The 24,378-nt window shown below is 39.4% G+C and overlaps 2 protein-coding genes across 2 annotated transcripts; both read left to right on the plus strand.

Annotated features, from left to right (window-relative positions):
- Positions 1 to 1,328: 1,328 nt before the first annotated feature.
- Positions 1,329 to 13,356, plus strand: lrrc8c (leucine rich repeat containing 8 VRAC subunit C). Its single transcript, XM_040129250.1, has 3 exons — positions 1,329 to 1,533; positions 6,508 to 6,650; positions 9,977 to 13,356. Exons 2-3 carry the CDS (start codon positions 6,513 to 6,515, stop codon positions 12,224 to 12,226), a joined length of 2,388 nt encoding a protein of 795 aa, XP_039985184.1. The 5' UTR covers positions 1,329 to 1,533; positions 6,508 to 6,512; the 3' UTR covers positions 12,227 to 13,356.
- A 1,749-nt stretch (positions 13,357 to 15,105) lies between these two features.
- lrrc8db (leucine rich repeat containing 8 VRAC subunit Db) lies at positions 15,106 to 21,862 on the plus strand. The gene is made up of 2 exons (XM_040127779.1): positions 15,106 to 15,280; positions 17,371 to 21,862. The coding sequence occupies exon 2, from the start codon at positions 17,373 to 17,375 to the stop codon at positions 19,926 to 19,928; it is 2,556 nt and encodes an 851-aa protein (XP_039983713.1). The 5' UTR covers positions 15,106 to 15,280; positions 17,371 to 17,372; the 3' UTR covers positions 19,929 to 21,862.
- The last annotated feature ends 2,516 nt before the right edge of the window (positions 21,863 to 24,378 follow it).

The following is a 24,378-nucleotide window of genomic DNA, read 5'->3' on the forward strand; positions in this document are numbered from 1 at the left end:
AAGTTACAAGGAATTGAAATATACAGTCAAAATATCTTAAAAAGTGCGTTTTTCAGCTACAAAGCTATATTTAAGATAGCAAGATCTGTGACACTCAGTCTTCTATACAGGACCAAATGCCTTCTAGATGTGATAGAATTATAATAATGCTACACAGAATCAAAATTGGGTTGAAAGAAAGCGAAAACCAGTGGAGAAAATGAAGGATTCTTCGTTTGGGTAAAAGAGCTAATTTGATTACTGTAAAACATTCAGCATGAACTGTTTGCATGACTACATGTTGCAAATTATCCTTAGGGTTTCTTGAATGTTCAGTACAAATTTCAACCAATCCACTGAAAAATAAATGATTGGTGAGGCTTACAAGCAATTGCGGAAATGACAAATGACTAAAATGACAACGACTAAAAAAGTAATTGGAGTGCAAGGTCCCGTGAATTTAATGGAGGTTTTACATTAACTTTTCCAAAATCCATGACATGAACTGGGGGACCCCAGGTGAGTTGCTGTGAAATGGCCCTTAAGTAAAATCTAAATATGCTTGAAGTGCCAAAAGTAAAAGCATTCATTATGCAGAATGGCCCATTTCAAAATAATATATATTATTCTAGTAGATTATAACTATTATCATATTCATGTGTACATCAATTAATGTTGCAGCTGGTTTATATACTTTTGAGTAGCTTGTGAATTTGCCCCTGGGGATAAAAAAAAAGTTTAATTTGATCTAAGCCTATACTTATATATCATAATTTATTTGCTGAATACTTTTTTATTTTTAATCTGAATCAGCAAAGTAAGAAACTAAATGTATTAAATAAATGCAGTGGAGTAAAAAGTAAAGTGCTCCCCTCTAAATGGTATAGAATTACAGGTATAAAGTAGCCTTGCATAAAATGGAAGTACCCAAGTAAAGTACAACTACCTCAAAATTGCACTTAAGTACGGTACTTGATTTAATGTACTTAGTTACATTCCATAACTGGTAACAATCAAATAATATCGTACATAATAATATATCAAAGGGGCATTTTTCTGCACGAGTACATTTTGATCACAATGCTTTTACATGAGTCGGATTTCGAACAAAGGACTAATTTGTAACGGAGTGTTTTTACTTCGTTGTGCTGTTACTTTCAATAAAGCAACGCGTCTGAGTGGGCTACTTCTTCCACCGCTGTCTGGCACGAATAAACCTTTACGGACTTGAACTTTCGAGGATTCTGCAAAAAGGCAAATGAGAAAACATGTGTGACTTGATAGGCGTCAACGATAATAGGCTACTAATTTGGGCCCCACCCGGCCACCCCGCTACCCAACACCACACATTCACACAGGGTAGGGTCTCCGCTTGGGTTTCCTCGCAAGTCCACGCCCCTGTGGCTGACAGCACATGCCTGCATGCTCTGGCCGCGGAACCAGGAAGGTTGGCGGACGGAGAAGAAGGGAGACGGCGCACACCATGACCCGAAACCTCATCGCTTGAAAGCCGACCGCTCAGACCCTTCGAGTCCAGATCTCATCGAGAGGAAGGTAAGCCGCCGACGTGACTGTGCTCTAGACACAATAGGGAAGATGTTATAATGTGGGGTACGGCAGCCTGAGATGAAGTCGGCGGAGCGTCTCACCAACTAGTTTACGCTGAGATTACCGTTAGTTTACCTGGTGTACATCACTGTGAATAGGCATTAGTTTGCGTAGATCAGCCTTGAATGCGCGTTCAAAGCGTCCAACTCTGAGTCGTGGCAGAGTGCACCCCTGCGTTTATCCTCAGTCTCTAAGGTCGAACTCTTAAAGCGGATGACTGATCGACGTTTTGTGCCGATCACAGGATGAGTCACAGCTGTTCCGACTGTGTTAGCACTTTTGCCGGAGCTTCCCTTCCATGTAAAGTCTACAGAAGTGTGCTTCGTTTACAACACAGGAGATGTTTCATTTTTCTGCAATGCGGGTGCCCCCCCCCCCCCCCCATATCCTTAACGAGACAGGACTTTTTGTTTTCCTAAAGGCTGGGTGTGTTCCAAACATGTCTGTTTTTGGATATCTGGGATTTAGACAAATTTCCTGTCAGGAAGGGACAAGGATATGGCCTGGTCAGCCCAACTCAATGGCTGACTCATCCAGTGGAACCAGGATTTCTCCTATCAAAAGCCCCCCAAAAGCCTCTTTACCCCCCATTTGTCTGTATTATTTATATTATTTTTCCACAAATCCACCTTTATTGTTAAACATTTTAAAGGGATGTGACAGCCAAATGACAAAAAACAAACAAACAAATTTTTCTCACTTATCACTTTCTAGCCATGTAAATAGATTTGATTTTATTAGGTTCTATGAAATCAGTCGCTGAAATTTCCACCTTAAACTGAAAGGGATCATCAGGGTTGACTCTGTTTCTGCTTGAGACTTGTAACAGAAGTCCTGCATTACAAACTAAAGGTGTGTGGTTTGAAAGAAGCGGGCATCAGGGAGGCAGGAGGGATATCGTTTGAGGCACCATAGAGGTGCGTTATGGGAAAAGCAAGACCCAGTGTTGCTAAAAATCGGGATATCTAGATCTTTTGGATTCTGAAATTCTATTATTAATCTGTGTCTTGTGAGTTCCCCTCTATATGGAAGTGCAATATTAAATTGCTGGAGCACCCCTTTAATATGATAATACAATGAAGGACTTTGTTTTTGGTGCCCACAGCAATGAAAAATGACATCAAAAAGAAACTTTTCATAATCGGCATCCCTACCCTTTGACTCTGCATAATCCCACAGATCACTAGTGTTGGAAGAAGTATTCAGGTCCCTTACTTGCACTAAGTAAAAATTGGAATAACACAATTTAAGAATACACAGGTACAAGTTAAAGTCCTACATCAAAATGTATGTCAAGTATCAAATGTACACATTATGCTACATAGCTTCTTTCGGAGTGTTAGATTACAGTATATTATGTTGTAGGATAATTATTACAATGTACCAACACATAATCAGCATTTTAATGTTGTAGCCGGTTGGGGTAAAGCCAATTTTAAGTAGTTTATATAATGTTGAGTTATCTCACCTACTGGTCTTAACTGCAAGGGGTTCCCAACCCCTTGGTCACGACGAGATACCAGGTTTCTGAACTTTTGCTAAATGGCCATGAAGATATATTGTATGGTTCGGCAAAAAAGAAAAGAAAAAAAAAAGCAAACTGAATGATGTTATATAACTTAAAAGTCTATTATTGCTCTCTTTGTGATAATTACCTAGATCTTGGCTAACTCTATGCTGCAATTTTCCTTATCACCCCCTGTCATGCTCCTAAGAAAAATATACTGATTTTGAACTAAGTTATCAGACAATCCTCTCTACCCTTGGTATATAGCGGTACATGAAACCTGTGTGAGGACACAACCAGTGTGACTGAAGGGTCTTGAAATTGTTGATTTAAAAAAAAAAAAAGGTCCACAGTGCAGAGGGTTTTGCCTGTAAAATCCTAATATTCAAAGTAACCAGAAACTTTAGCTGTCAAATAAAGTTAATAGACTAAAAACCCAATTTTTCACTCTGAAATCTTGTGGAGAAGAAGTTATAAACTAGCACAAAATAAAAATACTCAGTTAAACTTCAAATGCCTCCAAATTGTACTGTAAGTACAGTACTTGAAAATGTACGCCATTACTTTCTATCACTGTAAGAAACGCTGTTAGTTTTTCATGATGTTGTGGCTTAACAGTGTATTTCTTCTGTTAAAAGTAGTTCCAATGAAAAGTGTTCACAGAGAGCTCTGAGAACGATCCAGCATAACCGGGACATTGTTTTTGGATACAGATTTCAATAAGCATAATTTCAATAAACATTTTTCAGTGCAATAAACAAAATTCCATTGAGATGGATATATTAAACCGTTGCACAAATCCGCACAGCTATTTGATCTATTGCTTAGTGAGAAAAATCTTTTTTTTTTTTGCAGTTTTGGCTGAACTGATCCTTTTAAAATCAATCTTTAGTTGAAAGCCAGTCAGAGAAACATCCTCTGAATGGCTACTCTCCATCCTTCATGATGTCATGACACTGATATGTGAGAATCAACAAAGACATTCTGTGTGGAAAACCTAATTGAACTATCAAGAATAAGATCTATCTAAAAGCCCCAACGCTTTTAGCAACCTATTCTACAATACCTTACAGCTAAACTCATCAGTAGTGGACTAAAGTTTGAGTGTACGTAGCTGTATTCAGCTATTGACAGCACCTGTCTCTTTGGCACTGTGGAGCTGCTGGTGATACAACTCTGTATATTACGGCCTGGCACCTCGTAGATTATTCAGTGTACCTGCTTAAACCTTTAGACACATGGACTGTATTTTTTTGTATGTTTTCCCACAAATCTCCCCAGTGCTTAAACAGAATTTTCATCAACTAGGCCTTTTTAATTTTGAATGACACTGCAAGCCAGCCTCCTGCCCGGCAGATACTGGAAACAAGCTACTTGCAGCTGTGGTATGCATCTTACAGAAGGTGACCACAGGCAGTGCGAGCATATAGCAGCATCAGGAACACACCACTCTTTCATGCTAGCGCTGTTAACAAAGACCGATTTTTTTTAATAGCCTTTCGAGAGATATATATGAAGACCTTGCTGTGTGTAAACCACCAGAGGGCTGAGATCTGGTTTAATTCAATTTTGTCAGTGGCCATGTTCATTAATTACCAGGTGTGAAGCCACTTTTCAAACAAATGGACTTCTCAGAATATGAAGCGAATGTCCAAACAATTGTCATAAGCTCCATAAAATGATTCATTTATGTATACTTCTGTGGGCACTGGCATTCAAATAATTACAGTTGTAATGTGTATTTGTATAATGTTGAAGCCCCACTGGAGAGGGACTAAGAAGTTAGAGGAAACACTCTGTATTAACTGGTCCTTGTTTTCCACTGAGCTAAGGCCAAAGAGGACGTGGTGAAAGAGTTTAGTTTTCACAGATCACAGATTTTTGTGTTTTTGAGTCAGGATTTAACACAACTAAGAGTCTACAGCTGTGCAAGCAGCTCTGTAAGGCTCAGAGTTTGGCACAGTGGGTTTTGGGTTATTTTTAGCTAAACGCTAACATTAGCGTGCTAACATATTCACAGTGACAATGCTAACATGCTGATGTTTAGCAGGTACAATCACCTACTTTGTTTAGGCTGAGGCTGATGGGAATGTTAGTCTTGGTGTATGTTCATCTTTTGTCATCTTTTCAGTACAATAATTCCTCCAACTTCAAAGACCATAAAGGTCGTTTGTCCCTTCCCTCACATATGACTCATAGGAGCATGGAAACAAATACCCACCCGGCCCCTTCTAGTAAACACAAGATTCCAAGCTCCTCTGGCCTGGTGCTTGACTTCTCGCTCTCTATGTGGAATAGGATTATTTCCGGCTACTGCGAGGCTTTTTAGGAATTTTCCTGGAAGTTATATCAAAACAGCAACAGTTGTACCGGACCTCTGTCTTCATTGCAACAATAATAAGACCTGTAGAAGCGTACCAGCAGCAGGCATACCAGACCTTCATTTTCATGGTAACAATAATAAACACGGGATTGAGGTTGTGAAATGGTCATGAATGAAAGACACGTGTCACATGGGAAATGACCAGTGGTCTCCTGCGTGAAAGTTCTGTGTTTTGCCAATCCAGCCATCAACCCCAACTTCCTCCTAACGTGGACTTCTCTATATACTACATCACCTGACTTCCTCCTATTACTACGGCTGCTAGGGGTTGCTATGGGTCATATTAACCTGCTTGCGCAGATGATCTATGGGCTCATTTTTAATGGGTCAGTCTCTTTCATTATAGTTTTCTTTTGTAATGACAGTTGAAAGGTAAAAACTTGAAATTTGGTGTCCACTATACAAAGTAATCTACCTGGAATGTAACCTTGCATTAACGTGATTGGCCAGTGCAGTGCCTTGCTGGATGATGTTGTGTCGTGTTGCAGCAGAAGATTAGGCTGGTTCAGTGTTTTTGCTGGACGACCCTGCATTGATTTGCTGAAGCCCCCTGCGTTGACGGACTGGCAGTGGCTCTTTACAAATGAATGAGAGGGCTGAGTTTTTTCACTCAGGGCTACTGTCCGTTTAAAGAAGAGCCAGTAACTGGTCTGTGATGTTTTGAGCTAAATGCTAACAGCATGCTAACATGCTCACAAACATGCTGATGCTTAAAGGGTACAGCGTTTGCTATGTTCCCCATCTTAGTTTAGCTTTTTGCATGCTAACATTTGCTAATTAGAACTAAGCTAAAATTTGAACTGAGGCTGATTGGAATGTTTTTGCAGGTATTTGTACATAAACCAAAGTATTGGACAAACTAAAATGAAAAATTAACGAAAAATTAGTTTGCCGAAGTGAATACAATGCATGCTCAGGGGGACATGAATGAATGCTAAAAACTTAGACTGTAATGAGTTATTATAAACTTGAACTACCCATTGTACTGACTGAAGGTCAATGGGCCTAATTTTTCATTCATTTGACACAGGCATCATGATTCCTGTGATGGAATTCCGGCAGTTCTCTGAACAGCAGCCAGCGTTCAGAGTCCTGAAGCCATGGTGGGATGTGTTCACTGACTACCTCTCTGTAATCATGCTCATGATTGGTGTCTTTGGATGTACTCTTCAGGTCAGTAACACTGCTTCACCATAATGTCTTTACTTGTGCTGCTTGTGTTTCCACTTTAGAACTGTACCTCTCTCTTTATCAGTAAAGGAGAAATGTACTGTAGCTAATGCACACTGAGTTTGAACTGCAACATGTTTATGAGATAAAAGGAGTTGCTCTACTTTTTTTTTTCATTAAATCTAGAGTAATTGAACCCACTAGGGCAAGGTCTCTGATGAAACACTACTGTTCTGCCCTCTGCATTGGCACCCTGCTTTTACAACCTAGAGCTTTTGCAGCAAAAGAACCATTCAGCTCATCAGGCGTTCACCAGTGGAAACATTTACCCACCCAACTCCTTTTAGTGAAAACAAGACACCAAATTCCTCTGGCCTGGTGCTTGACTTCTCTCTCTGTGTAGGATAGGAATATTTTTGGCTGCCACAAGGCTTTTTACTGTAAATCCTGGAAGTTATATCAAAACAGTTTTGGAAAGTCTGTTAACATGATATTTATCAGGCTGGGAGCAGACATTGTTTCCCACTCTCACTATAACAATGTTTTGACATGATCTGATATTTATTAAATTGAGTCGGAAATTAATTTTGTAGTTAAGTTTACTTTATAAGTCAGAGCATTATTGACATGTCATGTTATGTAATTACCTCATTGCCTGACACAATAATCCCTGCATTTAGAGTTAGAAGGAGAGATACAGAGAGATGTAGTTTGTAAAATTCTGTGGATCAGCTCTTCAGAGATCTCAGCAGACCTGACTTTGCATTTTAATCTGAGATGTGCTGCAGCACAACTGCATTTCCCTTACTATAGTTATAATGTGTATTTTGTATTCAGTCGTCCCAAATCTCCTTTGCTTTCATTTACACGCTGCAATAGTTCCAGATCATGTTACATTATTGTGGGTTGTGTTGAGCATCTGGCAGCTAAACAGAGTGCACAAAATGTCTCCCCTTCAGGCCTGCTACTACTGAATTAGTGCCGACTTCCTGTTATTAGCTTTGCAGTCCAACAGCTGCTTTTCATTGCTTATGTTACAAGTAAACACAAAAGACATTTGTTGTGTACTGAGGCCAACTTGTGGCCAATATTCAGCACATCTACATGCACTCTGTAAATCAGGTTACTCAGAGGAATCAGGTCACACAGGTAATCAATTTTTTACTCTCTGTAATAATGGGGTTTCTTAAAATCCTTTTGTATACGCCACAAGTTCAACTTCCAAGTAACTTTTGCAAGCACACAGGAATTCTTGCAGCGTTCTCTCATCAAAACACAAGAAACAAAGAAGGGTCGGGAGTTTATGAAGAAGAGACACAGAAAACACATCAGGGTCACACACTGAGTAAAAAAAAAGAGTGAACATTGAATTAAATATACAAAAATATAAGTAAAAATACGTTAACATACAGTATAATATCTACAGTGCCTTTGGTGTATGAAGGTGTGGTCAAGTGATGCTCAAGCCCATGATCTATCTTGTCCAGGTTTCACCAGCTGGCCTATTGCATGGAGACTGACCATAGGCCATTAACAGTCATGCTGGTATGGCAATGTTGTGAACCATTATGTAAAGAAGTCAGTATGAAGTCCCTGAGTGCTTTAGTAATTTGATGTAATCCCCCCAGTGCTCCTCCAGGGTAAGGGATCTGTCTTAGAATGGCCCATACTTTGTTCCTGCAGTGGTTCTTCTACGGAGACTCAGTACTATGGAGATCTAAGCCAATGCTTCCTTGTGCAGTTTTTATGACTCTCTGAAGGGCATTCTTTTTCACCCTAAGTGTTGTTAACAAACCACATAGTAATTCCTCGACCCAGTTCAGTAAACCGATTTCTCGCCTAGACCCAATTTCCGAAGCATTACCTACTTAATATACATGTTGCGGTGATGCAGTATGTTCCTTTTTGATTTTTTTTTTTCGTTGTGTGTGTAATGGAGGGCTGACAGAGCAGTCAGAAGAGGACCGGCTCTGTAGTGGGAGCACAGTCCTTCCTTACAGTACAAATGTGTCTGAATTTAACAAATAATCAAATGTTCTTTAATAATGAAGCTATTTAGACTTTTAAAAGAAAATTTGTGTTTTAGATCCTTAATTCAATTATGAGTGGTGATGTCTCCTTTCATCCCACTGCTCTGCTGACACAGTAGTACTTTCCGTGCCTGGGGTCTTTGTCATACGCATGCCTGGATGTACATGTATACATGGCCAAGAAATCACCTTTCTCCAGGAAAAATCCCTCTATAAATCAGGTTTCTCTAAGTTGGCCGTCAGACTGAAAACAGTTTTGAATTAAAGTTTAAGTAACAGATCAATAAATCTGAAGGCTTATCAGACACCAAAACACTGCAGTGCAGTTTATAATACCATGAGGAAGGTTTTTTACTGCTCCAAAAAGTTATTATGGTTGTAATTATTTTATCTTTTTATTGTGACGAACGTGAGGTAAACAGTATTCATAACATTATATAACATAACATTCATGTTACAAATTATCTACCAGGAATGTGCCCTTGGATATATTTTATTGGCCAGCGGATGTCCTTGTTGGATGAGGCTCAAAAGTTGAGCCTGCTGTGTGTTGCAACCCCAAATGTGTCCAGTGGTCTTATCCAAACAAATAAGAGGGCTGCATTTTTCTCAAGCCAGGGGAATGTTGGTCTGTAATCATTTACCCTGAGTACATACATTTTTTTCTTGTTTACATGACGTGTGCCAAATCAACTTACTGGTGAAGGACTGTAACCTGGTTACCTAAGTGTATGTAATCTATGGATGTAGCCTACAATAAGAATTGGATACTGGACTCCAGAATGGTGCCCATTCACTTAAATTAGAATTGCTAACTGAACGCATAAGCCAGAAAAGTTTCCTAGCTTTTAGGTTTGCTTCTGGGTTTCCCTGTTGCGTAGCCCACTGCACATACGGATTATTGTTTCTCCCGCTGGCCTCGCCTGCACGTTCCCGCTTGGCCCATAGTTATTGGGATGATGTCACTCACTTAAAAATCTCTTTATTTTAGGCTCCGGGAAAAAAAATTGTATTACAAAGAGTAATAATTGATTTTGTTTGCAGCTGTAGGTGGTCTGTCAAAGTTTTATACACGTCTCTTTAAAAATGGTGGTCAATAATGGAGGACATTTTTAGTTGCAGTACTGCAAGTGGCTGCTGGGACAAATTGGTAGCAAGGCTGAGTGGAAGTGCTGTATCCAGCTCTCTTAATCATGCATGATATAAACACATTGATTGTTGTCTCCAAGTGTCTGATTTTTTTAAGTAATTTGATTATTTTTTCTTGTTTTTTTTTTTTTGGTTTACATTATGTTTTAGGTAATGCAAGACAAAATCATATGCCTTCCTCAGAGAATATCATCACCTTTGGAGAACACAACTGAAGTGGAACTGAAATCACCGTTACACATGAAACCCAATTTTTCCACCATACCCAAAGAAATGAGAGGCCTGAAAACCGATCTGGATCTTCAACAGTACAGTTTCATCAATCAGATGTGCTATGAGAAGGCTCTACATTGGTATGCCAAGTATTTTCCCTATTTGGTTCTCATACACACTCTAGTTTTCATGGTGTGTAGTAACTTCTGGTTCAAATTTCCTGGCTCAAGCTCTAAAATAGAACATTTTATCTCCATGCTTGGCAAGTGCTTCGACTCTCCATGGACGACACGAGCTTTGTCGGAGGTGTCTGGAGAAAATCCTGAAGAAAAGGACAGTAAAAAGACTGGTACTTCTAGGTCCAACATCGTTGTGTCTCCCGGAGAAGGTAGTTTGGAGAAGACACAGTCCCTCCGGTCTATCCCAGAAAAGATTGTAGTTGACAAGCCATCTGCAAGTGTTCTTGATAAAAAAGAGGGTGAACAAGCTAAAGCTCTTTTTGAAAAGGTAAAGAAGTTCCGTCTGCACGTTGAAGAAGGAGACATCCTTTACCTTATGTATGTTCGGCAGACAGTTTTCAAGGTGTTTAAATTCCTCCTAATTATTGCCTATAATAGTTCTCTAGTGAATAAAGTGCGGAATAGAGTGCGTTGTGAAGTTGAGATTCAGGACATGACTGGCTACAAAGAGTTTGAATGTAATCACACTATGGCTCATCTGTTTTCTAAGCTTTCTTACTGTTACCTGTGTTTAGTGGCTCTTTATGGATTAACAAGCCTTTACACCTCCTACTGGCTGTTTTACCGCTCACTGAAAGAATACTCCTTTGAGTATGTGCGACAGGAAACAGGTATCAATGACATCCCAGATGTCAAGAATGACTTTGCTTTCATGCTACATATGATTGATCAGTATGACCCGCTGTATTCTAAAAGATTTGCAGTTTTTTTATCTGAGGTCAGTGAGAACAAACTGAAACAGCTCAACCTCAACCACGAGTGGACTCCTGAGAAACTGCGTCAGAGACTCCAGACTAATACCAACAACAGACTTGAACTTCAACTGTTCATGCTCCCTGGGTTACCCGACACTGTCTTTGAGTTGACGGAGCTGCAGTCACTCAAGCTTGAAATTATCAACAATGTCACCATCCCTGCCTCTATCTCTCAGCTGGAAGACCTTCAGGAGCTGTCTCTTTACCAATGCTCTTTAAAGTTGCACACAACAGCTACCTCCTTCCTCAAAGAAAACCTGAAAGTGCTTCGTGTGAAGTTTGATGATAACAGGGAACTTCCAAATTGGATGTATGGCCTGCGCAATTTAGAGGAGCTCTATCTCACTGGATCACTCAGCCCTGATGCCTCTAAAAATATAGTTCTTGAGTCGCTACGGGAGATGAAGTGTTTGAAAACTCTCTCCCTTAAAAGTAATTTGACCAAGATACCCCAGTCGATAGTGGATGTTTCCAGCCATCTGCAGCGGCTGTACTTACACAATGATGGCACTAAGCTAGTAATGCTCAACAACCTGAAAAAGATAATCAATCTGATTGAGCTGGAGTTAGTGCGTTGTGATCTGGAACGCATCCCACATGCAATCTTCAGCCTGACAAATCTGCAAGAGCTTGATCTGAAAGAGAATAACATTCGCTCAATAGAGGAGATTATCAGCTTCCAGCATCTTCGAAAACTCACTTGCCTTAAACTTTGGTACAATGGCATCATGTACATCCCAGAGCATATCAAAAAACTTGGCAGCCTAGAGCGCCTCTACTTCGGCTACAACAAGATCGAAATATTGCCCTCGCACCTGTTCTTGTGCAACAAGCTACGGTACCTGGACCTGTCCAACAATGACATCCGATTCATCCCTCCAGAAATTGGAGTCCTTCAGAGTCTGCAGTATTTCTCTGTCACATGTAACAAACTTGAAAATCTACCAGATGAGCTCTTCTTTTGCAAAAAGCTAAAAACATTAAAGCTTGGCAAGAACTCGCTGTCCATACTTTCACCAAAAATTTCTTACCTAGCACTACTGGCATATTTGGAACTCAAAGGCAATCACTTTGAGCTCCTGCCACAAGAGCTCGGTTACTGTCGTGCTTTGAAGCGCAGTGGCCTTATAGTGGAAGAGACACTGTTTGAAACTCTGCCTTCAGATGTCAGGGACCAGATGAAGGCTGAGTGAGATGCCTTATTGTAGCCGCAGTGCCTGCTGTTTGTTCTGTCTACCAATTCAGAGCCTTTGTTTTTTATTAACTCATTACCATACATAAGTATTACACTACTGTTAAAAAAGTTGTTTTTCCAGTGTCCTTGAGGGAGGGAAAAATTACTTATTCGTATATTGTCACATAGAGTGTGGCTCTGCAGGGGTGCTTGCTCTGTTGTTATTAGGTTTTGACATATTAACTGGCAACAAATCCTTCTTAATGGAATGTTTCAGGATTTTGGGAAATACACTGTTTCACTTTAGAGTAGGAGATTGATATCAATCACAATTCTGTATATTAAACATTAAACTACAGCCAGCAGGAGATTAGCTTAGCACAAAGACCAGAAGCAGGAGGAAACAGCTAGCCTGGCTCTGTCCAAAGGTGAAAAATACACCTACCAGCACCTCTGAAGCTCACTAATTAACACGTTGAATATTGTTTGTTTAATTCATGTGAAAACCAAAATGTAAAAATTACGTGGTTGGGGTTTTATGGGGAGTTACCTGCTGGACTATTTTTTTTGGGCCTGGTGCATTGAGTTCTTGGAGTCTCTTAATTAGTGAGTTGGATAGAGACAGGCTAGCTGTTTCCCCCTACTTCCAGTCTTTATGCCAGTCTGACTGTCTGCTAGCTGTAGCTTAATATTTAGCATACAAACATGAGAGTGGTATCAATTTTTTCATCTAACTCTAGGTAAGAGAGCGAATAAGCATATTTCCCAAAATGTCCTTCCAGCACATTTCTTACATTTCTTACATGAAACCATTGGATTACTGAATGTAAATCAAAACTGAAGACCTCACTTAAGTTTAGGCTAGTAGCCTTATGCTGTATCGTATATATTTTATGTTGCCCTTATGAAGTCCTTTATTTTCTTCAAGAGACTGTTAGCTAATATGGACAATAGCAGGAGAAATGCAAATAAAGGATATATCTTACATAAGTGTAATGTAATACCTTGTATAAACAATTCTGTATTATAGAAAGATGCCATTTTAAGTGCATTAAACTTAAAGGACTATGTCATACTGGTGTTCTTCAGTTCTTAAAAGGTGGACAAGAAGAGTTAAGCTTATCACACAAATGTATTTTTTATAAACAGTATTTTTATGTTGTTGATCAATAAAATTCGATTTATTTGTGAATGTCATTTCTTAGGTTGGAATTTCTGAAAGCTTAGTATAAGCAAAAAATCCTCTTCTCAAAACAAACATTGAGAGATACCATTTATTTAATCTGATTAAGGATGAAATATCGTTAAAGTTATAGTGCTGAATTGACAGAAAAATAATTTAAATTCAATCTTTTCTTTCACTTGATATCAGAAAGGTTCAACTGCACTTTGTCTGACATATTGTTCAGTTGTGTTATGGGATATCACCTGCTGGCTGGTGAGGATTAATGAGGCAAAGAAGATTAGTCTATTATTATAAGTGCATGAGGCACCGATGAAAAAATAAAATTGGTCAGAAGTGTAAGTGAAAAAAATTTAGAACGTTATTGGGTAAAAATGAAAAATAAGAAGAGCTCCTTTGGACATAGTAAATCATTTTCTCCTTCAAATTTTAAGAGATTGTGGCTAGATCAGTCCTAGATTAAATAATGAAAATGATTTTTTAGTCTCCAAGTACATGTGCACGAGGAATTTTTTTTGTTGCAGGTGTCAGCACAAGAAAAAAACAATTAAGAAAGAACAGCAAAATGAGGTAACTTAAAGCTACAATAAGCAAGTTGTGGAAATCAAGCTAGCGCTAGCATGAGACCCGCCCCTCCCTCTCCCTGCTCCTTTACGCTCCGCCCAGCCCTTCACCTACATCCTCATCCTGTTCCCTGTCTCAGCCAAGCAGGAATCGGGAGCTCGCTGGCCCACGAGTCACACACAGTGACATCTTCCAGCAGCTTAGAGTAGCTTGAAGCCTCGGTGCGAGAGGAGTAGTAGACCAGTAGACCACGTTCATGTATTGTTTTGACAGCTGTGAACTCCCAACACTGACTCTGGCTTCTCTGATTGGTTAGATGGGCAAGGACTGCTGCAAGGCCGGTCAATGAATCCGGGTCACAGAGAAGCTTTTACAGCACCTCTCCACAAATACGTTTAGGAGCATTTTGCACAAAAAATATTGGGAAAATGTTATATACTGTAACTTCATCTTGTGCTAAATATGTTAAATACATTTTTTAAAACATTTATTTATATATTTTATTTTTTTTACATTGTAGGCTACCAGTGTTACTGGAATTTTCACCCGTTGTCTCTTTGGTTGGGATGTGTGTACATACATATATACATGTGAAAAAAGCAGAAATAGTTTTGCATTTTACCCTAAAATTAGGCATTGCACGCGGAATAGGATGGTGACCCAGATGAATACCCCCCTCCCCACCAACTGCTGGAACTACTTAACAACGAACAACTACTAAAAGGTAGAATAAAATTTGGACAATCTATAAGAGACTTCATCTAATGAAAAGGCTTCACGTAACATTTTTGGAACAACAAAAGAAAGATGTGATATAACTTTAAGTTACACCCTTTTGCAGGACGGTCCCTAACTTCAGTAGGTCATCGTCCCGTTTACTGTCTATTCGCGCAAGGTTTTTTTTCTTTCTTTTTTTTTATAGCGCTTTGTGCTGTTCATCACATCCACTCCTGGTGTGGAAAAACAACACCTGTGCAACATCAGGCGACATTTATCCTGCACGCGACAACGCAACTCTTGCCTACCGACGGTCGTGAGGGAAGCGACGGAGGATGCGGTTGCGTGAATAGCATCAAAGCGACAAGGCTACATCTCCGGCAGCTGGTGCCGCCGTGCCGGCTGTGTCGCCAGTCAGAGGCAGAGGACCCGACCATCTGAGGCAGAGTGGGGGTAGTCGGCTAAGCTGCTTACAGCCCGGCCCGCAGGCCCACGGTTGAACTGATGCGAAGAATGGCCGAGCTCATCAGCGCAGCGAAACATGGCGTGTAAGGAGAGGCGTTGTTCGGTACTGCTGTCATCAACATAACTGGATCGGACCACCTGAAGGTGCGTATCTGTGCGTTTGAGTGCAGGTCCTCATCTGGGTTATTCAAGGACCAACAATGTAAACGCAATGTTCTGGCTCAGTTGGTGTTAGTAGGCTACATAGCGGAGTGAAAAATCAATGGGTCTGGATATAGAGCAACATTAAAAACCGGCATTGAATATACTACTCTCATGTAACATGAATGGGTCGTGATTTTCTTGTACGGAGCCCAGATTTTAGTGTTGCGTTTAAAGGCTTCACGGACATCAGCTCCACCTCTTGCTTTGTGTCCATGGATGCGTCTTGCTGCTGTAGCCGGTCTCAGCCTGCTCTACAGCCGCATTGACAATAGTGACCTTCATGCTGTCAGCAAACACACACACACACACACACACACAGACACAAACACAAACACAATAGAGTTCAGTCGCAGTCGCAAGATATTCATTTTCTTATTATTTAATAATTTTTATAATAACCTACACTAATTACACTTTGGTATGTAGATTTTTACATACTGTGTATATACAAACAGTATTTTCAGTAAACATGTCAAGGTTTCACATAGCCATTAATAGCCATTATGATGGTGAGTATGTGTGGTGGTAGGACACAGGATTGTCCACTCTGTGGAAGAAGACTCTTTTGGAATAAGGTAGGTTACATGTAGAGAAAAGCATGCTTGCACAGAAAAGTCAAAAAAAAGAGTGTTAAGGTTGATTCAGACTTCATTTAGGCCTACCGTATGCAGAATTTCTATGCACTGTCTGCACAGCCAACTCTTGTGTGTCCCAATTCAAGGCCAGCCTCCTCTCTAAATCCATAACAATCTGACAAGGCTGTCCTCTCTGAGCCTCCTCCAAATGTGTCTGAGAAATGTGGCCTTACGGGAAATCAGAGGACAGAACCAGTGTAGTCTTTCCTGTCCTCAGCGTCCAAAAATAAAATGTGCTCTCATCCATGACCCATTGCCATTTAGCCAGGAAATATAACTCCTACCAGGTTTGATACACACATAGTCACCAGAAAACAGAAACACCTTGATAATGTAATGCAATGCAGTAGAGTAAATGCTGACTTACTTAAACTATTCAGATTTTATCGAGACTGTCACTTCAGTCGCTCTCTTGTTGTACATTTTGAGGCCATACTTTGTCTTTGTATTGTGTTTGGGCTGTTTATCATGTTTCATTCATGCTATTTAAAATGTGAGGAGAAGTTAAATACCTCTCTATCATAGTGTCACCTAAAAAATTAGAAAAAAGCATATTTTATTACGAGAGTGTTGTATTGAATCACATACGATTACAATGTACAGAGCCATTTTTCTTTCAGAGTTGTCTTCTTGGTCAGTCAGTGTATCTCACATAAACTGGACTGATGAACAAGCCACTGCAGGATGTAAATAATGGATTATGATCAGACATATACTCTGTTGGTTCTGTCAGCAGCCTTGATATTTTTTCATCACAGGCTGTAGACAGTCATTTACAAAAACAGTATTATGAGAGGGAAATTGAGATTACATGGATATATTTATCATTAAACTGTTTTTTACAGTTGTCTATCATGTATAATAGTGAAAAGTCACACCTTGTACTGTAAACTCAGGTATTACGGAATTTACCAGAGTTTTATGATGTTTACCACTTTGTCGCCCATCCAAAGGCGAATTTCTAGGAGTTAACAAGGACATTTTAGATAATTTGACAAGGACTGCCACTGCACACCATTAGTTTGGCTCACTGTGAGGGCAGCAGTAGCTGTGCAACAGTCTAGTCACTGTTTGAGTAGAACTAAGCTAAAAGGTCTGTCCTGCGTTAACATATAATTTTTTTCATGAATTCACTCTCTACAAAAGTAACTGAAACATGCCGCTGGTCACAGCTAAATAAGAGGATGAAAGGCCCATACATTTGGAAATTTAACCTCAAAAAAGCATGTCCTTTAGTGCGAAAGGCAAGTTACAGCTGCCTGTGCCAAAGCCTATGTGTGAGAGCAGGGTGACCATTACATATATAAACCTTCCTTTTCTAGGATTCCAATGTAGACACAAGGTGAGATTACAAAGAAAAGAAAGCAATATGTTAATTCAAATTCTCTGTTGCAGGAATGTTCACCCTTACAGAAGTAGCCTCCCTGAACGACATCCAGCCAACTTATCGAATACTAAAACCATGGTGGGATGTCTTCATGGATTATCTTGGTATTGTCATGCTGATGTTGGCCATATTTTCTGGAACCATGCAGTTAACTAAAGACCAAGTTGTTTGTCTACCCATTCTGGAACAAACTCCAGAGGGGGCTGGCGGTTTCTTGGGCCCCCAACCACCAGAGACAGCTGATGGTTTCTGGAACAAAGAAAGCGCCATCGGGGAACAAGCTGCTCCTCTAATGGCTAAAAGGCCTCCTGATAGCATTGCACCTACAATTCACCTTACACAGCCGGCTACTTTTGGGCAGCACCAGCCCACAGGTGTCAGAACCAAGTTGGATTTTCAGCAGTATGTTTTTGTCAACCAAATGTGCTACCATGTTGCACTTCCTTGGTATTCCAAATATTTCCCGTACCTCGCTCTAATCCACACAATTGTATTAATGGTCAGTAGCAACTTCTGGTTCAAGTACCCAAAGACAAGTTCCAAAATAGAACATTTTGTTTCCATACTTGGAAAATGTTTTGAATCACCTTGGACTACTAAAGCACTGTCCGAGACTGCTTGTGAGGACTCGGAGGAGAACAAGCAGAGACTGGCTGGTGCCTCCTCCCTCCTGAAACATCTTTCCACAAGCAGTGAGGAAGGGAGTCCAAATCAGTCTGCCCCAGTGCTGACTAAATCTGGGGTCACATTTTCTGCTGAAAAGCTGGTGAGTGAAGTTCCCTCTATGACCATACTGGACAAGAAAGATGGAGAGCAAGCAAAGGCCCTGTTTGAAAAAGTGCGTAAGTTCCGTGCCCATGTGGAAGACAGTGACTTGATTTACAGGCTCTATGCCATTCAGACAGTCATCAAAACAGTCAAATTCATTTTGATCCTTTGCTACACAATGACATTTGTTGCCTCTATAGATTTTGACCATGTGTGTGAGCCGGAAATAAAGCATTTGACTGGATATGCTAAGTTCCATTGCACACATAACATGGCTTTCATGTTAAAGAAGCTCCTTGTCAGTTATATTGCTATCATATGTGTTTATGGCATTATCTGTATATACACACTGTTCTGGCTTTTTCGGCGACCACTGAAGGAGTATTCCTTTGAAAAAGTCAGGGAGGAGAGCAGCTTCAGTGACATTCCTGATGTCAAGAATGACTTTGCGTTCCTCCTCCACATGGTTGATCAGTATGACCAGCTATATTCGAAGCGTTTTGGGGTTTTTCTCTCAGAGGTGAGTGAAAACAAACTTCGAGAGATCAGCCTGAACCACGAGTGGACCTTTGAGAAGTTACGTCAGCATGTTACCCGCAATTCTCAAGATAAGCTGGAACTTCATCTTTTTATGCTATCCGGAGTGCCGGATGCTGTGTTCGATCTCACCGATTTGGAAATCCTTAAACTAGAATTAATCCCGGAGGCCAGGATAACAGCTAAAATCTCACAAATGGTAAACCTCCAGGAGCTTCACTTCTATCACTGTCCGGCCAAAGTTGAGCAGACTGCTTTCATTTTTCTTCGCGATCACCTCCGGTGCCTTCATGTCAAATTCACAGATGTCGCTGAGATTCCTAGTTGGGTATACTTGTTGAAGAATTTAAGGGAACTGTACTTGGTTGGTAACCTGAACTCTGAAAACAATAAAATGATCGGACTGGAGTCTCTCCGAGACCTCAGGCACTTAAAGATTCTGCATCTCAAAAGCAACCTCACAAAGATCCCGACGAACATAACAGATCTGTCCCCACATCTGACCGAGTTGGTCATTCATAATGATGGTACAAAGCTCTTAGTGCTTAATAGTTTGAAGAAAATGATGAATCTCGCAGAGTTGGAGCTTCATAATTGTGAGCTGGAGCGAATCCCTCATGCTATCTTCAGTTTGAACAACCTTCAAGAGCTTGATCTAAAATCCAACAACATTCGTACCATTGAGGAGGTCATCAGCTTTCAGCACCTCAAGAGACTGACATGCCTCAAACTTTGGCACAATAAGATCATCAATATTCCATTGTCAATTAGCCACGTCAAAAACCTTGAGTCGCTCTATCTCTCGCACAACAAGCTTGAATCTCTACCCTCTTCATTATTCACCCTCCTCAAGTTGAGGTACCTCGATGTTAGCCATAACTCCATAGTGGTAATACCACCGGAGGTTGGCTTTCTGCAGAACCTCCAACATTTTGCCATTACAGGCAACAAAGTTGAGGTAGTCCCCAAGCAGCTGTTCAAATGCACCAAACTGAGGACCTTATGTCTCGGCCACAACTGTATCTCCTCAATTCCTGAGAAAATTGGCCAACTCTCACAGCTGGCACATCTGGAACTGAAGGGAAATTGTTTGGATCGACTGCCAGCTCAGCTTGGTCAGTGCTGCCTCCTCCGCAGGAGCTGTCTGATTGTGGAGGATCACCTCTTCGACTCACTCCCCATGGAGGTCAAAGAGAGCATCAATCAGGAATCTAGTGTCTCTTTTACAAATGGGTGTAAGTGTCTCAGTGATGGGCGGTAGGCACATCCTACATTGCATCAAATGTTGGGCATTTCAACTTAGTCTTTTCAGTCATGCTGTTAGAAACAGTAGTTCAGTGTACAGTATTGGTACACTTCATGATGTTTTCAACTTACATAGTGAACATACCACAGCACATACAAGGTCGGTACCACTGGAGAAATTTTAGATGAACTGTAGAAAAGATCATGGCTTGTGTCATGTATATATATTTATTTTCATTTTGTGTTCAGTTAATGTAGGAGCACAATAGCAGTTAAATAACTCAGCTTATATTTTTTACCTTTGTATGCAAAATATCTATAGTGGATGTACAGATATTTGTATAATTTTCCCCTTTTTTAATCTGTGATTTCATTAGGTTTCTTCAGATTAACAAGATACACTTGACGAACCTCAATTTAAAGGGTTAGTTCACTTAAATTACAAAAAAGTAGCAATGCAACTAACTTAGACTTTATTGGCCCATATTTTGTCTCCGAGTTTTCTGCCTCAGTGATTACAACAATAAAATATTATATTTTAAAAAAAAAAAACCAACAGCAAAAGTTCTTTCCAGAAATAGTGCTCACATTTCCCTGGATAAGACCTTATTCTTCACAGTTTTTATTACAGCTACTTTACATCGCAGAAATATTGTCTTATAATGAAGTATGGGGATTATCCAGAGCACCCTGGATATAGTTCACAGAAAAAAATACTTCTATTAAAATGTGAACGTTGTGAGCAAAGAGAGAGATATCTCATCACTTGGACAAATAAATACAAAAGTACCTGCATGGCTACATGCCACTGTAATTTGGGTGAATAGACCCTTTAAAAAGCATTCATGTGTATGTGCATGTGTACAACCACTACAGTATGCTGTAGACCACATACAAATTTAAGAATTGTGTAGTTCAGTGGTTCCCAACTGATCTAGCTTCAGGGTCCAAGACAGACATCAGATCACACATAGACCAACTTAACACTGATTCAGTGAATGTCCATCCATCCATTCTGCATATCTTCTTGCTGTGAGGGGACATTGTTAACCACCGTGCTACCCATAATTCTATTTCACAAAAATAGCAACTAAAATATCTTAAGTACAACTGCTTGAAGCCAAAAAAAAAAGAAAAAAAATTGAAGTTTTGCAGTAAGAAGACTTTAAACAATTATTAAAAAACATTAAAATCATTTCAGTAGCAGTTACAACTATTTCAGGCTTATAAGGGAACTGCAACTATTTTTACATCATAACATATAAACAGGCCTGATAAAAAGAACAGGGCGATACAACAGCTGCAGTGCAGAAAATGATAAAGAGAAAAAAAGTTTTTTTCAAACTAGGTTTCAACCCAGACTAGTACTTCAGTGCATATAATGTTTTTATTCCCTTTTATTGTTCAGTGGAAGTAAACTTAAGTTGAATGTATTTTTAGCCATGTTGGTGTTGTGGAACAGGTACGTTTTTCTCGGTCTCTGCTATGAACAGCAGAGCGACCGCTACAGTCCGACACACAGGGTCTAAAAGTGAAAAGCAGGACCACCAGTTGGGAAACACTGATATACAGTAGATGTAACCTAGTATTATTACAACCTTATGCATTCCAATTTGAATACGCTTGTAACATTTTCATGTTACACACTAAAATGATAAAAGTTCCCATCTGATCCTTTTCTCTACTCCTTGAATATCTGTCAATCATGCCATTATTTTTGATTTATTTTTTTAAAAACGGAGTAGACGGTAAATTTTCTTTCTTTCTTGTGTACAGTCAACTCATGATGATGCTTCTCGTAATTGTCACTTTTGCTCTCCTGTTTTATTGTGTTTGATTTTTGTAAACAATATATTTATGTATTTCGTGTGTTCTTTGTATGTATTCATTATCTCATTGTCTTTTATCTGTTCTACCCTCTGCACATCATTTTGTAAACCTGGTTTTAAAATGTGCTATATAAATAAAGGAATTACTACTGTTATTACTATTATTCAAAGCTAGTAATTAAGCTCAAATTGCACTGTCATGCTGTTTTTGCACCGAAAACCATATTTTGAAACATTCTGTATAATTATACAGTTGAACCTTGATGCCTGAAATACCTGTCCGTTTGAAACCCCAGGAAAGGAATTTTTAAAAACATTTATTCATTGTTTAACCACAGAGTACAGACAATATATTCTCCTTACTTAACATATGAGTAACTGCTTTAAATCACTGTGTAATCACGCACAGCGTGCCGAACATGCTGAACTCTGTCAGGATCACATCAAAACTTGGAAAATTCCTAAGTCCTCTTATTACAGCATTTAACTGAGGTTTGTTAACAGTGTCACCGGTATTATGTATGCACTACATTCACAGAAATGTTTTTCTCCCAGTCAGTGGTTAATAATGTGGAAGACAGCAATAGCCAGATGCATTTCTCTCCTTTTCTATGCTTATTATCAAAATTCTAAATTACAAATAATTTAGTACGGAAAAACAAATCTATTTGCAACAGATTATATTTTTAAAGTTAGTGTTTCAAGTTTGTAAGTTAAAATGCCCTTAGTAAGCATGTGGAGTTTTTTTGCCAACACTTCTTTTCCTTTGTCAACACTTCCTTTGCGATCCCCCCATCTACTGCTAGAACAGCTTAACATGCCAAACACTGAATCTTGCTGTTTGGTATCTGAAAATGACACGAAGCAGTATAACACACAGTGCTCCTACACTTGACTTCTCAGGCCAGTTCATTGAGCATGATACGTATGAATGACATATCGTTTCACCAGTGAAGGATGACTAGGCCATCGGAACTGTGTTGTATTTCACAAAATACAGTCTGTTAAAATTTCTCTCTCTTACTGATCATGTGTGACAATGTGTGTGTGAGAAACAGAGAGCTGTGTGCATATTAGCAACGAGGGAAACCAACACATTTCACTGGAATAAATATGAATCACTATGAATAAATGCTGGTACTATAATCTTGACTCAAATTTCTTGTGATGGCTGCCGCAGTGTATTTAACAAACGTACAGTGTATTTAGTTCACTGTAAATGAAAAGTATTTTTTGTGGGTATTCCGAACTCTTCTGAATGATACAGAGGTCACAACTGTGTTACTAGCATGTAACATTATTTTCCCATTCTTTCTGTCCTAAGCTACTAACAAGATACAACACATGTCAGGTGTACAGTATAACATGAGACTGGAGAGTCTCCACTTTGCAGACAGAGTGACAGTAGGCCAACATTTCAAGAATATGCAACAATTTCTCACTCTTTCTTCCAGTAATGTCTACTAGAGCTTGGTTTAAAATTGGGAAAGGAGAATCCACACTCATATAAATTCCAGCTGCAACATTTTCCAGATTCCAGAGTTCCTCTCTCAGAGAACTCAACAATTACAGTATTGCTTGAGTACTTATCATGCGGTATTGCTTGCATTATCATTTGAATTCTGTCTGTTATGATAAAAAAAAATGTTTTCTTACCCTCAGAATTCTAAAGACCTCTCATTTGTCCTTGAGGGAGGTTAGAACTTCAAAACTAACATTTCACGTGTTAAAAAACAGTATTCATATGCCTCAGCAGTTGGGCATACCAGCATGTTAATTACAGCACTGAAAACAACTATTATACGTAACCCCTCAGCACCAAACCCCATAAATGTATTTCAGTATACATGTAATGAAATTGTATTTGGTCCCAGACACTCTGTATCATCAGGGAAGGCTGTGGATGTTGCATAATTGCACAGATTTCTTAGATACTGTTGCCCTCTGTTGGAATTAAATAGTGACTACATATTATAACACCACAAGTATCATTTTCGCTGCTGCTGTGAAACATGTTGAAGAACATGGAATTGAATATATATTGTTTTGGACGCAAGCTAAATTATAGTTACAGCTGCTTACCAGACTTTTTTTTCTAGGTGACTGTTAGTAACTGATTAACCCTTTCACTTTCTGTAATTGTTTAACTTGAAATGTAAGTGATAATGTGAGTGATATTAATGGGTATTTTCATACGTCAGAATAAATACAGACCGAAATGTGGTGAGAGGCAGGGAAAGAGCTTAGGCAGGTTTATAAGTCTGATATAGACAAACATATTAACAGTCAAAATCATACATTTCAAGCCTCCAGTTCACTTGAGCTGCATGTTTTTGGGCAGTATTGCCTCATCTAACTAACTCTAATATAATTATTTTCTTAATCCAATGGTAGTTAACTTGAAAATATCTGAGATTAGGACTGCTTCTTAGAAAAATTATAATAAGCCATATTCTAGATGGATGGATACATCTATATGACAAGTGGTGATCAAAATGATGAGGAATTCAGTCGGCAATGCAAAACTGGCAACACAAAACTGTCCTTTCAACTACTTGCTTCTGTCAATAACATTGACTAATTGTGAGCCTGTGCAACAGGTAATATATGGAGGCTTGAATGTACTAAAAAAATAAA

This window comes from Xiphias gladius, chromosome 6 (genome assembly GCF_016859285.1).
Source record: "Xiphias gladius isolate SHS-SW01 ecotype Sanya breed wild chromosome 6, ASM1685928v1, whole genome shotgun sequence".
Lineage (NCBI taxonomy): Eukaryota > Metazoa > Chordata > Actinopteri > Istiophoriformes > Xiphiidae > Xiphias > Xiphias gladius.

Bases quoted from the DNA above. Each gene is read 5' to 3' on its own strand.
- lrrc8db (XM_040127779.1), top strand. From the start codon at position 17,373: ATGTTCACCCTTACAGAAGTAGCCTCCCTGAACGACATCCAGCCAACT.
- lrrc8c (XM_040129250.1), top strand. From the start codon at position 6,513: ATGATTCCTGTGATGGAATTCCGGCAGTTCTCTGAACAGCAGCCAGCG. The intron at 6,651-9,976 runs GTCAGTAACACT...ATTATGTTTTAG, and splicing joins TCTTTGGATGTACTCTTCAG to GTAATGCAAGACAAAATCAT.